Source organism: Papaver somniferum, chromosome 1 (genome assembly GCF_003573695.1).
Source record: "Papaver somniferum cultivar HN1 chromosome 1, ASM357369v1, whole genome shotgun sequence".
NCBI lineage: Eukaryota > Viridiplantae > Streptophyta > Magnoliopsida > Ranunculales > Papaveraceae > Papaver > Papaver somniferum.
The window spans coordinates 141689921-141708433 of NC_039358.1; the positions used below are offsets into that span (position 1 = coordinate 141689921).

An 18513-nucleotide genomic window follows, 5' to 3' on the forward strand; every position below is an offset into this window, starting at 1 on the left:
TTCTTTTTGTTTCATTGCATCCTCTGGTAATTGTGCTTCTTCGGGACAGTTAGGATATTCACATTCCAAGTACCTCATATTCTCTGATAACGACTTAATTATCTTCTCGATGTCGGTGCAACCTCGTTGTGGAAATTTTGAATACATCTAGGGGAATTCCATCAGACTATGGTTATCCATGAAACATAATGGACAAACCTCTTTTACTTCTGCACAAACTATTTGTTTTCTTTTGCTGGTCGAACTGTTTGAATACATGGTTTAGAGGGTTGGTTGAAAGTGATTTGAGTTTGTTGTGTTTAGAAAAAATGATTTACGTTTATGGGAAAATATCCAGTCGTTGGGCGCGAGCTCCAATAAATGTAGCCGCTGGGCCCAAGCTCCAAAAATTATATCAGTTGGGCCTAAGTTCCAAAAATAGATCAGTTGGACACAAACATAGAGCTACCCACACGACCCATTTGGAAGACACACCCACGACAAAGATTATATCCTAAAGAACACTTAAGTTTATTCTCGATTTTTCTAAAAGAGGGCTCAATCGCATGTGAATCCTGCAGAGTTTACATAAGAGGAATATTTATCTCTATGTCGAAACTTGGTTTTATTCTTTCCGGCTGGGGGGAACGAACGCAGGAAACAATGGTATTCCCAGTCAATCTTATTGGCATACAATTCTTGAGTATTTCTCCTCAGAAATAGGAAACTCCAACAATCGTAATACAATTGGATTGTTCCTTCGATATGCAACAATAGCCGATGCAGTTGACGAATTCACTGCTTTAACATTTAATTTCAATCGATGTCGACTCAAGGGTGAAAACAATGAAGAGGTAATAGAGACATCTCTTCGAGAATGGTGAAGATAGAAATGAAGTGATTTTTGTTACGAACCTCATTTCAATATCATTAAGATGATGCAAAGATTTAACCTATTCACAAAGAGAAATCGTCCACGACATTATGATGTTAGATCAGGGCATTATACTACTTACTGAAGGTGTTGCATGAAAAACCTCATTCGAAAATTTCATTCTGTTAGAGCACTTCTCATGAAAAAACCTCATTTGAAAATTCCATTCTGTCAGAAGTCTATTTCTATTCTATCTCCTATTGAGACAAAAGTCGTATAGCAATACAAAATTTACTTTAAACACATTTGATATTTCGAGCTGAGTTCAACTCGCTTACATATTTCTCGAAATATGTGTTAGTAAGCTTTCTCTTTAACCAAATTCATCTTTTATTCTTGACGAAAGTCAAAAGATGATCATGTAAAAATTGTCTGGTAAGATCTTTTATGATTTGTGTGAGACAGTCATTTGATGTAGACTCGGAATGTTTCGTATCGATTATTTGATCACTTGAAAATTGCTTTGAAGCTAATAGTTTGTGTGAGACAGCTATTCTCGTGTTCCAAAAATGTTTCAATGATTCAAATGGGAGTTTAGAACAATTAACCTTTGATTGAATATATCACAGTATGCGTACTTGTATGCTAACTGTTGCATGTGTATTCCAAGTCCGGGAGTTTAGTATGCGTACTGATTCAACAGTTGAAGTCCGGGAACTATAGTATGCATAACCGTATGCGTACTGATTTCAATTGAGTTCGGTCATGAACGACATTATGCCTACCCATTTGCATACTGGCGAACAAGACCAAGTCCAGGAACTTAGGTATGCATACACGTTTGCATACCTGAGTGAGTTAAGTTCTAAAATCGGTTATGTATGTTTACATACTCATGAACAAATACATTTATATAATAAGGAATGCAGTCTTTGCAAACAGTGGCTATAATGTTCATGAACCGATTCGAGTGAATCAAAACCGATTTTGCTTCAATTGTGTCTTGTATACTTCTATAAGAATATAAATAATTGAACAACTCTATAACTAGTTTCATTTGAATCATTTGAACTAGTTGTGTTTAAGATGAACAAGGTTGATATGAAGTATTCATATGACAGACTTGTGGCAAGTTTCAGATGACCAGCTGCCTAAATCTAGTGGCCATGGCTACGCCAGGCGCCACTTACATCACCGTGCCACTGGCATGCACGTTCCATGCCAGCCATGCCACATTGCCACTTGCGTACACCAAAACACCACCGCGCCATTATCAGGCGCCAACACAAGGTAGCCATAATCAACGGCTACCCTCCTTCATGAGATGTGATCTCAGCCATCGAAGTTCACCACCGAACTGACAAACCTGTGGAAAGTTTTAGGCGACCAGCCAAAATGAGCCTAATAGCATTACATGCTATTTTTCTGCGGTAAGTCCCTTGACTTTGACTTGCCACACGTAGCAAAGTGCTACATGTTTTCCACGAAAACACTTTTGACATCAAACATGTCACAAACTGGGGGATGCTCATCAGGATATTGGTCTGGCGGTTTACAGCGTGCGGCGTGCAATGCTCCCGTTACAAGAAAGTGTCATGAAGCAGGGTAATTAGTGGTGGTAAAAAAGTAACGGCGTAAACGAATTCACTTTCTTCATCATGGAAGCATAATGACTGACGGTTACACATTACTCTTTTCTTCCACCACTCAATCGTTTCCACTTCCTACGAGACCAGGATACGTTTCAATATGACTTGTATAAATAGGCTTCACCTATTTTCACCAAAAAATAAGTTTTTGGTCGGCAACAACACAGTATCTAGAAATCACCTGGTAGCTTTCCATTATGCTAGCCAGTTCTACTTTCAGATACGAGTCATAAACAACCACACCTTCAGAATTAACTATTCTGGTCTCAACACTCTCTTCGCTTCCCTCCTTAAGACCAACCATTCTCCTTCACTTTGTGACCGAAGCAAGCCTGGAACAACCATTTCTTGGTTTAGGACAGGATTGTACAGATTAATCTATCGAATCAAAAGTACTCCCGTGTAGTGCATTGTTTAGGGTTTAGATTCATTTCTCATCCACACACCCGAAATTACCAAAATCTGCAGAAACAGTTTTCACCCACAAACACTTACGTAGGCGTACCGGTTTGCATACCTGAGTGGATTAAGTTCTAAAATTGGTTATGTATGTTTACATACTCATGAACAAATACATTTATATAATAAGGAATACAATCTTTGCAAACCGTGGCTATAATGTTCATGAATCGATTCGAGTGAATCAAAAACGATTTTGCTTCAATTGTGTCTTGTATACTTCTATGAGAATATAAACAATTGAACAACTCTATAACTAGTTTCATTTGAATCATTTGAACTAGTTGTGTTTAATATGAACAAGGTTGATATGAAAGTGTTTATATGGCTAACTTCGGTTAACTATTATTGAGCCAACCAAGTGTACACGTTTAGGTACGGTTACCCATATCTAAATGAAGGCTACCCATATCTAAATGAAGGCACATTTAATTTGTGTGTAACAAGCTAAGACAATCTAACAGTTGAAAGATATTAGCTTGAATCTAATCAGGTTTTCATCTTACGGTGAATATTGAATGTTTTGTTACCAAGGTAACATTGATTGCAAACCCCGATTTGAAGACTATATAAGGGAGAACTCTAGCAACTAGGAAACATAATTCCCACACCCCCTATGTGGTACTAGTTGCGACTAGAGTCGATTCTTCTTTAACCTAGGTTTTTCCTAAAACCATTATAGGTTAACGACTTAAAGACTTCATTGGGATTCTGAAGCTAGGCCCAATATTTTCTTTGTAGTTGCGTGTTCTGATCTTACTTTGTTCTATCGTATTGAGTAAGATCTTCTCTAAGATTTGCTCGGGATTTAATCTCTAATAGGCAAGATAAAAAGTAATCACAAAGCTCTTCGTCTCATTCTTTGTGATTCCAAAATATCTTGTTTCGCTAACATACAATTAAGATTTTTATGAGGTGATTGATATTACTAGGCTGTTCTTCGGGAATTTAAGTCCGGTTTATCAATTGGTTCCTGTTCACCTTGATTTATCAAAAGACGGAACAAAACTCGTAGGTATATTCATGGGAGACGGATTTATATATTACCATAGACTTTTCTGTGTGATACAGATTTGTTTATTAAAGTCTTCGACTTTGGGTCGTAGCAACTCTTAGTTGTGGGTGAGAATGAGATCAACTAAGGGAATCAAGTGCGTAGAGTCCTGCTGGGATTCAGAGGCGTAAGGAACGTGACTGTACCTTAATCAGTGTGAGACTGGTTAGGGCTCAATTACATTCTAGTTCGAAGTTACCTTGTAGTAGGTTAGAATCTGTAGCGGCTTGATACATTATGATGTTCAAATCTGGACTACGTCTCGGGGTTTTTCTGCATTTGCGGGTTCCTCGTTAACAAAATTTCTGGTGTCTGTGTTATTTCTTTTTCACATTATATTTTCTATATAATTGAAATATCACAGGTTGTGCGTAGTTTAATCAATTGGTGAATCCAACCTTTGGTTGTTGATTGAAATTGATTGACGCTTGGATATTGGTTTTTGGTACCATCCAAGTTATTTCTCTTATTAATCCGGCTCATAGATTTCTATTTGTTCGATTGCAGATTGATTTGAGAAATTGAGATATAACTCTTGGATATATTTTCCTTGATTGAGTCTAACTGTCTAGTTGATTCCTTCAGAATTATATTGGAGTTAGTCCATACAGATTGCCTAAACGAAATATTGGGCGTGGTTGTTGGACCCCCGCTTTTTCACATTCAAAAAAGTGTTTGACAACACACAATAGTCGAATGAGCAGTTGTAATTTCAAGTTATTAATGAACACTTTTTTTAACATCTCTCTAATAAAATTTACATCAACGGCGACCAACACAACAGAACACCAGTGTTGGTGTTAAAGAGATATTGGTGTTAATTCCAAAAAATAGAGCCGTTAGCGTTAATTTCTAAAAATAGAGCCTTTGGTTATTCGAAATATAAAACTTTCATTAATTCAAGCAACAACATTAATTTTTAACTGTATAACAATTTTAATTAAGACCACAAGTACAAGAACTAAAAACTAAAACAACACTTTTTATTTAAAATTGGACTGACACGAAATAAAAAACTAAACTCAATTAACGGATAACTTTTAGAGGTGGATAACTTCATCATCTTCCGAATCTTCAATGTTGATTGCATTCATCCTCTTGAAAATATCCTTTTGCTTACGTCGATAATATTTTCGCTCGTAAGGAGCTAACTTACTTAGATCCACAGCCATAATTGCATTATATTGCTCTAATTGCGTTTAATAACTCTGTTGTTTGTGCATTTGATAAATCGCTTGTTGGTGCATTTGATAACTCAGTTGCTGATGCATTTCATAACTTTGTTGTTGGTTAGATGTCCAAACTGCTCGGAGATGACCTTCTTGTTCCGCTTTGATAGCTTCCTTCCTCGATCGTGTTTCCTTAACATACTCCATAATATTTGCTCTATGTTGATCTCGTCTTCTTCCATCTTAATCTAAGAACTTCCCCCATCACCTTCCATGAATATACCTTGCTCGCGATCCTTCTTCAGCTTAGCTTCCCTTTTGAATTTTTTAGTTCCGAAAGGCCTATCCTGATACTTTTAATTCCATTTTTTAGTTTCGAAGATGGGGTATTACTTCTACCCCATCTTCGACTGGTACAAAGTTATGATGGCTATCAAGAATGACACTATTTTGTGCAACAATATGCTGATAATCAAATCCAGGAACTTCAGTTTCAACAATTCATAACAAGCATCAAACTTGAATGATTTCCCTCGTATCTGAAAGATTATGTTAAAAAAAAAGTTACTTACCAAACATCACCAAGCAGAAAAAAAATAATAAAATGGTAGAACTTACCAAATCTTCATGTGAAGCACCGTTTGTAGTTTGCCGATATATAGCATTAAGTATTCACACAAATTCTCTGCAATCTTTTTTAGTAGCTTTCATCTTTGTTTTTAAGGCACTGGGATCCCTTTCATTAGGATTGTCGTTCCGATCGACGAAAATTTCATGAATACGTTTCTAGAAAAGAGATGTTTTTTATTTTGCACCAACAATTTCATCACACCTCACATAAATGTATGCAATGGTAATATCAATTTCTTCTCTTTGAACAAAATTATTAACCACTTTGAATCAAACTAAAATATAAGAACTTGAGTATTAGAAGGTTAAGAAAATATCAAAGAAGTGTAGTAGAAGAGAGATAAGTTTGAATTGAGAATTAGAGTTCCCTTATATAGACATTTTTCTTAAATTTTGAAAAAATAACTGTTGGGATCCGACGACGAAGAAGATAGAGCCGTTGAAAATGACGGATGGTTTGTGAGCGAAGTGTAAACGATACGAGGTCAAACAAATAAAATTTAGGAAACGGATACTCAGTTTATGTGTAAATTATAAAATGTCACAGATATTGCGTATCGATGCCAGACGAATACTCGGTTTCCGTAAAGCAAAAAATTATACGGAAGCTCATGTGATTTCCCTTCTATACAACCCGATCTGATGTGATACACTTTTAAATGTAGCTAAGGGATATCATTACACTTAAGCTACACACAAGACCATAATGGTTGGATTCCGTACAATTAAGCTATAACGAAGTAAAAACCCTGCCTTATCATTTGGTTGTCTTAAATCTGAATGAGTTCGAGACTACCAATATGAACTATCTGAATGGGTGCGTCTTAATATCAATTTGGGAACTCAAAAAACACCGATTTCAAGATGGAACCGAACTAAGAATGGTGAAATCTCAGTAAAATCCTTATATGCTAAACTCTTAAACCCTTCCAGTCTTGCTTCTCATTCTTCAAAAAAATTCTGGAAGGGATTATGGAGCATAAATACGTCTCAAAGGGCAAATCTTTTTGTTTGGAAATGTATACATGATGCCTTACCAACTAAACAAAAGTTGGGATCTGCCAGAGATGAAGATAAAAACTGTGTTTTTTTGTAAAAACAGTGTAGAATCAACTTATCATTTGTTTTTTGAATGTAATTTTGCAAAGGTTGTTTGGAGCTTACCACCAATGGCTACACAGGGAGTACATCTAAACTTACATACTGCAAATAGATCGTTTCTAGATAATTATAATGAATGGAGGACATGAAACATACAGTCCATCTCAATGGCATTAGCAGCAACAACATGCTGGTTTATTTGGAAAGAAAGATGTCTTAGAGTCTTTGAAGATAAAACTAGATCACCTGAACAACTAGCTATAGCTATTACCAGACATTTCGCTTACTGGCACCCAGAAAGAAAAGCCAAGACAACTGAAATTAGCAGCACTAGTCTAAACATGAACATTTATTGGAACTTACTTGTTGTTAACACTTTTAAACTTAACTGTGATGCTTCTTGGTTGTCTGAACTTACTAATGCTGGTTTTGGTCTTATCATCCGTAACTGGACAGGTACCTTCCAAGCAGCAGAAATTGGATGTTGCAGGACCTTCTCAGCTGAAGAGGCAGAAGCTGTAGCTTTGCTAAAGGCAACACGATGGGCCATCAGAAACAATATGCAAAATCTGGTCATAGAAGGGGATAATCAGGCGACAATATGGTATCTTCAAGGAAATAAAGTGAATGTCCAATGACAATGCGTAGCAATATTAGAAGAAGTTAGAGTATTAGCAAATCAACTAGTTTCATTTCTAGGATTTCAGCATGTAGACAAAAGAGCAAACAAGGTGACAGACTTGTTGGCCAAAAAGGGGAGAAGCTTAAGCAGCACAGTTTCTTGGAATGATCAGGCTCCTAGTTTTTTATTTCCTGCAATAGCTTTTGACATGATCAAAGCTTATGATATATGTACTTTCAATAACAAGGTCTCTGTACTTTTTTCTGTCGATGTTAATTCTACAAATTCAGTCATTGAAAGAACAACTCTACATGAGTCTGTCTCTGAAGAGCCTGAATTCACAGATTAACGTTTTTCATTAATAAAAAAAAACACCGATTTCCAAACTCGTTTTAGTTGTCAAGAATCGGTTTGGACTGGAGCATCACTCAGTCTCATGTTGGTCTGAGTCGTAGCTTTCCTAAGCACAAGAATAGGTGATTATATCAGCCCGACTTAGCGGTGAACGTTTCTGATAAAGAAAAGAACTTTTTCATAGGGTGCTGAAAGGAGCAAGTGACAATGGCTCAGATTCTTAACATACGGTCTCCACTTCAAACCCTAAACGCTTCTTCCTTAAAAACATCATCACCATCATCGTGGTCACCATGTTCATCTCAATTAAGATTCTCAACATCTTTTAGTCGAAATCAAAACAATAAATGGACATCCCTTCAACAAAAACTCAATCACAGAAGCAGATTTTCTTGTTTCTTCTCATCAAACAATCGCAAAGAGGTTACTTCCTTACTTTTTTTTCTTATCATGTTTGTTAGCAACCATAATTTAGGTTTTGCTGTTTTGTTTGATTTTGTGAAAATTGGGTTGTAGTAGGGTTTCAGAGTGATGGAAAATTGAGTAAAGGTGGAAAGTTATCGATACTTAATGCAAAATTTAGTTTCAGTGTATAAAAGCTAATTGTTATAGTTCTGAAAATCATTGAGGAATATGTTAGGTTAACTCATTTTCCAGAAAAGACATTATCGATATTTACCTTGAGTATGGTATTGGAAAGGGATTATCATTATTTATTGAAATGCTTACAAATGACAATATTGATTAAATATTGTTGATTGTTTCACTATAAAAGATAGAGCTATATCTTCTTAACTGAGCTTAGTTTGAACTACGATTTGTCAGTTTCATATCCAGTAAATATGGTAGGTGCCTATTATTGTTCTCTACCTCTGATACAGGTCTGTGATGGATTTTGCGAGTTCCAATTCTGTGTTATTAACATTAAAACAAGATTGTTACAGAAAGATTTCCAATCACCTACTAGTGTCTGTTAGCATAATTTAGTACCTTGTTGTAGCCATCAAACCTACATCCTGTTGAAGGGTTCTATCTTTCCTGCGTTGTGGGTGAACAGTTGTGAAGAAATGTTACTTTTCTTTCAGTAAACTTCTTTAGTTCCAATCGTCTACCGGATACACTTTAGAGGAAGCCGTCAGACTTTGGCTGAATGTTTGATATATACATACGAGGCGTAATGGTATTCCTTTAATTTCTTACATGTATATGCCTTAAGGAGTTGATCAGTATGTAAAAAGATTATAGTGAACTTATTGTGAGATTTATCTTACAAAGTGAGAATCTGAGCAAATATACCACATAAAACAGAATTATATTAGAAGGATCACCTCGAACATTATATTGCTGGCAAGTGATGGTGAACGTAGTGAACATGATACAACAGACAGGAGATATGGCAGCAGTGTGAAATGTGTCTAATGCGAGCAAAAATGATTATAGAGATAGATTGCATATAACTTGTCAGAAAATTTTATATATCCCAAACATTTGCAGGTGTTCTAGTATGTTTTTGTACTGTTTGATATGTGTAGTTTAAGTTACTAGATGTCTGTATACTAGTATTATGTAATTGAGCAGTTGACATACTGAAGCTCGAAGCCGCAAGCAGTTTATGAATCTGTAATTCTTAATCCAAGCAACTTGTTCTGCGGTACAGAAACTGAGTTAGCCATCCTTTCAGGAATAAATGAATAAGAAGTGGCCTATATCCATGTGAATTTGCAATTGCTATATGTTATACGTTTTTTCACAAGTTAAGGCCGATAGTTTCTCCTCTATAAATACTTTACCTTATTCAATTTTCTCCCTGCAGGACCAAGCTCGGAAAGCTTTAGAAGGTGCTCTTGGAGGAAAGAAGATGGAGTTTGAGAAATGGAACAAGGAAATACAGAAAAGGGAGGAGAGCGGCGGCGGGGATGATGGCGGTGGTGGAGGTGGTTGGTTTGGATTTGGTGGGTCAAATGACGATCATTTCTGGCAGGAGGCGCAACAAGCTAGCCTTGCAATTTTGGGTATAATTTTGATGGTAAGTTTTATCACCTCCTTGGTTGAATTATGTTAGTTTCTTCTACTGCATTGAGCTATATATCCACTTCTCTTTGTATATGCAGTATCTTGTGATAGCAAAGGGAGAAGTGATGCTTGCTGTTGCATTCAACCCATTGCTTTATGCTTTGAGGGGAACGCGAAATGGATTCACATATATAACCTCACGTGTTTTGGGAAAGATATATCGTGGCAGTTCTTTTGATACTTCTGATAATGTGCCTAAGGAGAACGTCTATACACAGTTGTCTGCTAAAGAAAGTGTGATTGGGAAATGGGGAAGTGACTGAGATCTTCTCTCTCTGCTGCAAACAACACTTCTATTCTATAAATTGATGTATTAGAATATAGTGTTAGAGTTCGATAAATATTAGAGCAGATCAATTTTGGTAATATTTTATATTTTGCACGAACTTGGTAAAAACTCTTATCATATGTTATTATAAAGTTCAGTTTTCGGTGTTATAGTGTACAAATTGATTTGGCTTCTATTTTTCTAGTCGAACTCAACTAACAGTCTTCATAGAAAAAAAAGAACCCAACTAACAGTGTCTGATTGCTAGTTTTCCTCCTCCGCGTCCACTGTGGCTCAAGCTTGCCTTTTCTTCTATATTGCCTATGTCATTATTGCTACTAATTACTTTGCTTATTTGCAACTCAAACATAATCTTGGTGTTGGGTTTTTTCAAGAACAGGAACAGGCTGATCATCATCTACTTCACCATAACCAAAATCCTGAGGTGAGTTTGTTACTATTTGTTGATGGCCACAAGTCTGGCAACCTTAGTCTATATTATGTGGAATAGTCTAGAAATAGTAACACTGATGAGCCTGTTTCACCAATATATAACATAAGTTTATTTTAAAGTTCATAACCGTAAACTTGTGAGGACTCTTCCTGATTTTGACAGAAGGCATTCATTTGTGGGTTCATGCAATGTTTGGTTTATTACTCAAACAATGATTATAGTTGGGGTAACACTCGGTGTACATTTCTCAAGTATGATCATGTCCTGACTGGATACGGTTACGATTTGTTCCACCAATTAATGCAAACTCTGTAGGATCTACTACCATCATACAAACCATCCAGTAAATGATGATTAGGTGGAACTGGTTAGGGATATAACTGAGAAATCAGTATAGCACTAATGTTCTCCAGACAACATTAATTCAGTGTATCCATGCAAAGACATGAGCAAATGCCTGAACAAAAATATGCAATTGCTATGAGCCTATGAGAGCCTGTAGTATTTCAGGGATGTGTTTGCTGGGCTCGGCACAGACTTGCACTGTGTGATACTTAAAATAAGCAAGCTAGAGGCGAGCCAAAAGAAGTGTGTTTGGCTAACGCCGGTTAGGCTCTCGCTTCAATTGATCAAAAGGCGTGAAGTGACCCATTGCATTGATCCATCATGTTTCATGATCTATTTTGGATCCAATCAGCTAAAGAAGTGGTCAAAGGAAAATTTTAGTCCATTTAAAATCCACTGGCTAGTTTCTGTTTTTGTTGGAAAGTGAGATGTAGAGGTCCTAGAATCTTGGTCTGGTGAGTGGAGGGAAGGAAAGCCACATTGCAGCACAATTGTTTTGAGTTTGTAACCTTCAACTTTTCTCTCAACACCTCCCATTCGTTGTCTCTCAAAAACTTCAGGATCACCACATGACCGTTTCCTCTCAATTCTCTCCCTATCAAATCTATCTCCGTCTTGTCTCCACCCATTAACATTTACACAAAACTTCAAAATTGTGTTAAGAAAACCAGTTTCTCTTTTCTTTTTCTTTCTTTTGAGTTTTCAATTCATTTTGAAGGTTGTGTTTTGTCTTGTTAGTTGGTTTCTTGATTATTTCTTTTGTTTCCTTGGGTAGAGAGGTTTGTGCTACTTTTGTGGGATTCTTTGATAAAATTGTCTCTTTAACTTTTTTCTAGACATTGTTTTATTATTTATTTGGTGATTATTTTTCGTTTTTCCTTTCTAGGATTCTGTTATTATGTTAATTTGCTGAAGGTTGTTGCCTTTAGGTTTGGCTATTAGTTGTTGATGTCTTTGTGAGTTTGAGTTCTTCTTTGTGAGTTTGAGTTCTTTGAAGGCAAAGTTAAGAGATGGGATTGGATAAAGATAAAGATGGTGAAGAGGAAGTTCATAAAACAGAAGAAGAAGAAGAACTTAATAGACAAATGAGTCAGGCTTCATTGGATGTAACAACAGATCAAGAGGATGATGAAGAAGATGACGAAGAGGGGACTATCGAGTTGGGTCCTCAGCGCACCCTCAAAGAACAACTTGAAAAAGATAAGGAAGATGAGAGTCTAAGGAGGTGGAAAGAACAGCTTCTTGGGAGTGTGGACTTGAATTCTGTTGGAGGTATTCAATTTTTTTTCTTCTCAATATGTTCATATGTCAAGGTCATTGGCTGATACTCCCTATTGATCTTGATTTTTGGTTGGTGCATTGTCACTTGTTGTTGGTTACATTATTTGGGCTATGTTTGATAATTTCAATAGATATGACGTATTATTTTACATTGTTGGTGTGGTTTTCTCTTGTCATAGAAACGTTGGACCCAGATGTGAAGATTTTGAGTCTTTCAATCAATTCCCCTGGTAGAGATGCGATTGTTCTTCCAATTCCTGAGGAAGGAAATCCTAAGGGATTATGGTTTACTTTGAAAGAAAATAGCCGTTACAGCCTTGAGTTCTCTTTTAAAGTCAGCAACAACATTGTGTCTGGACTGAAATATACCAACACAGTTTGGAAAACTGCTGTCAAGGGTAAGCTCTGTCACTTTTCTAGTTGCCTCCATATCATACCATGATACTCCGTAAGTAAATATCGTACAAGAAAATAATGTACAGAATTTGAATTTAGGCATATTGTTTCCACACTCTAGAGAATGGTTGGAAGTGCTGCATTTGAGTTTTGGGTTCATATGCTTGCAAGTTAATAAATACAGGCAGGTTATGTAATAAAAGAATTTACTGATCGAAAGAAATCACCATCTACAATGACAAACATAAAAAGAAAAAAGGCATACCAGGACCAGACTGTGGTTATAAGTTTTCTGAATGGTTTAGATATGTTGTGGAGTATTTCATTTCTAAATCGAATGGTGTTTAATGTACATATATTACAGATTTGCTACATGAAGTTCAGGTCATTGACCTTTGTCCGTGTCACGTGCATATCAGTTTTCTATCTGTGTAGTAAGCTAAGATCGACTCATTCGATTCACTCAAGTGTCTTTTCTTAATTTTCAGTGGACAGCACAAAAGAGATGCTTGGGACTTTCAGTCCACAGGAAGAGCCTTATAAACATGAAATGCCTGAAGAAACCACACCTTCGGGTATATTTGCTAGGGGACAATATTCAGCAAAAACAAAGGTATATAATTCTTCTGCCAGTACCACTTTACTTTCAACTTAACCCGTAGTCATCTAATACACTGATGCATAGGCAAATAATCAGTTCATGTAAGGTATGTTGATGTTCTTGAGGTGACCCAACATACTTAACATTTAGTCACTATGAGAAGTCGTCTTCCTTCGCACATTACCCATATTCATGTACCTTGAAGAATTGTTTGCTCAGGGTTGAAATTCTTTCAAAATCATTAATCATTGTTAGAAGCTTATTGTTTTGTGGTTAACAAGTATTTGTCTACTTGCTGCAGTTTTTGGATGACGATAACAAGTGTTACTTAGAGATCGACTACACTTTTGATATTCGTAAAGACTGGGCATCTAGATGAAACAAGAACCACAAGAATTGTTTGTCCTTGCCAGTATCTCAAGGTTAATTATCATCTCTCGTTCAATACGTCAACGTCAAATATTTCTTCTGTATTACAAACCTGCTTGCACTCTCATATGTAGTAAAATAGATGCATACACATCTTTCTAATAAGAACAAGCTTAGCTTGTCTAGGTAATTCATGTGCTTCTTGTCTACCCTGCAATGCCTTCATATTCAATCAATTCCGTTTTCGTCGAAGTCTAAATCTTTTCTTTTCTGTGAAGCTTTATATTGATATATGTATGAATGAGACCCATATTATGTGTAGCAGACTTGTAAAACTTGAAAGCAGAAGAAGTGCAATGGGAAATGAATGTCTTTCTGTTAGTCTGATCATTTTTTTCTTCTATTCTGCTTTTTACTAACTTGATTACTCCTCATGATGAAACTACTAGTTAAAGATATCTCCTTTTCTTCTTTTCTGATGTCTTGTTCTTTTCTTCTTGTTGGAATACAATGCGTCTCTTCCTTTTCTTTACTTTTTCTTTTACTCCCATACCTTGCACATTATTCAGATTCCAGACCACAGGATATTTTGAGATGGTAAGACCTGTTTTATCCCATACCTGCACTAGGTTATTAGTGCGCAGGCCAATCATAACTAAGACTCCATTAGTTCAGAACTCCTAGTCCTACACCCACAATTGACTTTTCACTTATATTTTGCTTCATAACAGGATAAAAATGTTCCGAGACATTTTGGTTATCAACCCTGTATCTGAAAGTTTGAATCAATAGCATATTGCAAGCCTTGAAATACACAAATTATAAAAATTTGCATAATTTAAGACAGACTAAGATGAGGCCGAGACTAAGAAACTCATCTTGGCCGAAATTGACTATATTGGTGGAGAACTGTTCTTACCAGATATTATTCGGGAATGTTTCGAATCGATTTAGAACTACTATAGATTCGGATACAAGACAGTATTATCAGTCTTACAAACTGAAAAAACTGTTATAAATCTGAACCCGTATTACATGTAATCAATGTAATCGTAATTGACGTGAGCGTAGTCTCGGTGACAGAGGTGTTATGCCATTGCATAAAGTTGAGATACCCAACCGTGCATTAGTTTGATTAAAAGCTTTACAGCTCAATAAGTTTGCTTACTTGCAATTTTAAATTCAACATCTCATGATCAAAATGGTTGTTTAGTTATATGGATCTTTGTATAGTTGTATAGGCCCCACATGAAAGTGTCGGTTCATGTTGTTTTGTAAAACAAGATCATTAGTGGTTACGGCGTCTAGTGGGAGAAACAGCTAATCTTGGAAATTAGTAAGAACCAACTAAAAACAAATACTAAATCAGAAAATGTTTTACCAACAAAAAAACAAATAATAAATCAGAAAATGTTACATGTGATTGGGCCAATCACAATCCTCGTTTTCTCCTGTTATTTAATCCTCTATGATGCATTTCTCATTAAAAATCTGGATTGGATCTGATTTTTGATACTAAATAAATCTTCATTGGTAGACTTTTTCTTCTAAGTTTTGTGTTAGAAATGAAAATAAACTGTTACAGACGATCACAGCTGATGCACTACCTCTACTGAATGAGCAAACTGAACCACTAAATGTATGCAACAAATGTGTATCAACCAACCCTGCCAATTAGCACGACATGAAAATTGATCCATCACTTATGTGTGCCCATGATTTGGTTTTGCTGATCTTCCATGTCCAATGAACTAAAAATGAGAATTATAAATCATCATTGTAGTTGCTGTCCAGTGTCTATCATGTGAGATGTTTAATGTATCTGAATCTTACTTTACAGTCTATATTATCTACAGTCCACATTAGTCAGTCAAACACCGAAAAACCAAATTTTCTTTTCCTTCTGTACAAAAAGAATTTCTGTTAATGCTACAGTGATACAGTTTGTTTTCTTGGTTTTAATTTAAAGCAGAATATATGTTAACGAAAAATTAATTGCTCTAATATTATGATTTTCTAAGTAGTTGAGTTATATACATTACATTACACCAATCAGAGACCATATTAGGAATAACTTATTTTATTAAGAAAAATGAATTAGATTCAGAGAGGTGTAAATTTTATCAGAAATATGATGTGAATTGATGAACAATTAAAAGATTTAAGAGTGGAGTGTAAGTTTGTAGAGTAGAAATATTGGTATTAAATAAACAGCAGGAGGAAGATTTGATAATGATATCACACCTTACATGGGGGCTTCATTATAAATCTTGCCTAAATTTTTTAGTCCCCCACACACATTCATTCAATACCTTTTCTCTGTCTCTCACACTCTTATCACTCTCTCTCTAAATACCAGCTGCCACAGCCCATTATTGATACTGACCTTTTTGTTTAGCATCAACCCCTCTCTCTATATATAAATACTCTTTGCAACTCAAATCTCAATTGCATTTTCCCTTTCTTTTATCACCACTCTCACTCACTCTCTGGATTCCTGTTGCTAAGGTTAGTCTGCTATTCATTCACATTCTTACAGAATCTTACTTCATTTTCCTCTGCTATTCATTTCCGTTCTATATATAAATATCTACTTAGTTGCTTACAGTTAGATCTACTTTTAATTGATTTATCTTATTATTTGTGAATGGGTTTTTCTTCAAATGTTAATTAGCTTTTCAATTTGACAATGGTGTATTTTAGCTTACGAGTAGTAGTTCATCAAGATCTTATCATAAAGATCCAATTTTGATAATGGGTTCTGATTTTTAGAGGCATTTGAGGTTTGGGTTATTCTTAAAATGCTGATTTGTAGCTCGTCAAGATCTTAGCAAAAACATCCAATTGTGGGTTGAAGTTTCTGATATTTTGAGGGCATTTTGTGAGCTTTGGGTGTTCTCATAAAACCCACACAAATTACAGATCTTTATTAAAGTTAGGGTTTTACAGATTGGGATCTAATTTGGATTGCGTTGTTTTTCTTGGCAGGAGTTTAGAGATTTAGAGCCAACATGCAGGTTTCCAAGATTTTCTTCACTGTTGCTATTTTACTAGTCGTGGTGAGTGTTACAGATGCTCAAAAGGCTAAATCTCCACCAGCACCACCACTAGCACCAACACCAGCTCCAGCATCAGACTATGTAAACATAACTGATTTACTCACAGTTGCTGGACCATTTCACACATTTCTCAATTATCTTGAACAAACCAAAGTCATTGAGACCTTTCAAAACCAAGCCAATAACACTGAGGAAGGTATAACAATTTTGGTACCAAAAGATAAAGCCTTCTCAAACATCAAAAAACCAGCTTCTCTTGCTAACTTGACCGCAGACCAACTGAAATCTTTGATGCTTTTCCATGCATTACCACATTATTACTCATTAGCTGATTTCAAGAAATTGAGTGAATCTGGTCCTGTTACTACATTTGCTGGTGGGCAGTATCAGTTGAATTTCACTGATGTTGGTGGAACAGTACATATGAGTTCAGGTTGGAGTAAGTCTAAGGTAAGCAGCGCTGTGCATTCAACAGATCCAGTTGCTATTTATCAGGTTGATAGTGTTTTACTACCTGAAACCCTTTTCGGCCCACCACCACCACCATCACCAACTCCAGCTCCAGCACCAGCTCCTGATGTTGCACCTGCTGCCGATGCACCCGGAGCTGCTAAAAGTGCTGATGGGTTTTCTCCTAAATCCTCAAAGAAATCATCTTCTCATAAAATTGTTATGAGTTACTTTGTTTTTGTTGTCTCAAGTTGTTTGGTTTTGATGTTCTAGTTAGACAGAAAGAAGGACGGAGAGACGGAGATTTAGTACATTGGATGAGTTTGATGATTTAATTTATATATACTGGGGAGAACTAGCTAGCGATTGTATTCATATTTTTAATTCCTTTGAATGATTTTTATGTTCATTTTCTTGTTTCTACTTTTCAGAATGTATGTATTTATGTATGCTGTTGAAGTTTAAGTAAGATGTTCTGTGAGAATAAGCATCAAATTGAATCTGTTTAGCACTGATTTGTATAAGCAGTATGATCTTTGTTTTGGGTATCATCTGTTGGTGAAAGTACTAATAATGTAACTGTAACTGAGAAGAAGATACTTAGCTCAAAATAATGTTGTCTGCCACTCCTCTGAGATGCTACAGCAGTTGGCGAGTCACCTCCAGGATACAACACTATCAACCTTGCCCTAGTCTAAGCCTTCCCTCCAAGCACAAAAGTCTAATGACCCAAGGGCCATGCCCTTATAGCCAATTCTATGGTATTTATGTCTAAAACTCTTTAGATTTTAGTCAATTTGGGACTATTGTTTTATCTATTCAAAAGAAAAAACAATTAATGGGCAATAGGTCTAGGGATCAAAACATAGTCCATGGAAAAATTGGTAATTTTAAAGCGTTTTTTCTAACATCATCAAAGGTTCTTCGCATGGTGTTGGCCATGGGACATGAAACCCAACCAGGAAAGCTAGACATAAGATCAGAATCCAATACAATGTCAAGTAGTCATTACTGAAGGAGATCTGGATTTTATTTTTTTGTTGACAACTAGAAGTACTTTACACCAGTAACTGTCGAATTTTAGCCATGAGGCTAGCCAGTGGTGTTTATGACTTATCTTTAGTTTTGCGTGCGATACAGATAGTCAGATATAACATGCCTCTCCGTCTTGAGTAAAACATATGGCCGGGTCGTAAGGATTTGAAGGTAGCATGTGTGTTTATAAGTCACCGTTTTGTATGTCAACGGTCTTGTGAACGTGATTCAATAAGATATTCAATCAGTTGTGCCGAAAACATGGTTTCAAAGAAATGCATTCCAGATTTT

General features: G+C 36.0%; 3 protein-coding genes across 3 annotated transcripts; all 3 read left to right on the plus strand.

Annotated features, from left to right (window-relative positions):
- Positions 1-8039: 8039 nt before the first annotated feature.
- Positions 8040-10413, plus strand: LOC113302898. The gene is made up of 3 exons (XM_026551866.1): positions 8040-8314; positions 9705-9917; positions 10003-10413. The coding sequence occupies exons 1-3, from the start codon at positions 8099-8101 to the stop codon at positions 10225-10227; spliced, it is 654 nt and encodes a 217-aa protein (XP_026407651.1). The 5' UTR covers positions 8040-8098; the 3' UTR covers positions 10228-10413.
- Positions 10414-11453: 1040 nt separating this feature from the next.
- On the plus strand, positions 11454-14059 carry LOC113302891 (rho GDP-dissociation inhibitor 1-like). The gene is made up of 4 exons (XM_026551857.1): positions 11454-12303; positions 12492-12710; positions 13197-13321; positions 13611-14059. Exons 1-4 carry the CDS (start codon positions 12042-12044, stop codon positions 13686-13688), a joined length of 684 nt encoding a protein of 227 aa, XP_026407642.1. The 5' UTR covers positions 11454-12041; the 3' UTR covers positions 13689-14059.
- A 1912-nt stretch (positions 14060-15971) lies between these two features.
- LOC113302907 (fasciclin-like arabinogalactan protein 7) lies at positions 15972-17733 on the plus strand. Its single transcript, XM_026551875.1, has 2 exons — positions 15972-16186; positions 16667-17733. Exon 2 carries the CDS (start codon positions 16690-16692, stop codon positions 17458-17460), a length of 771 nt encoding a protein of 256 aa, XP_026407660.1. The 5' UTR covers positions 15972-16186; positions 16667-16689; the 3' UTR covers positions 17461-17733.
- The last annotated feature ends 780 nt before the right edge of the window (positions 17734-18513 follow it).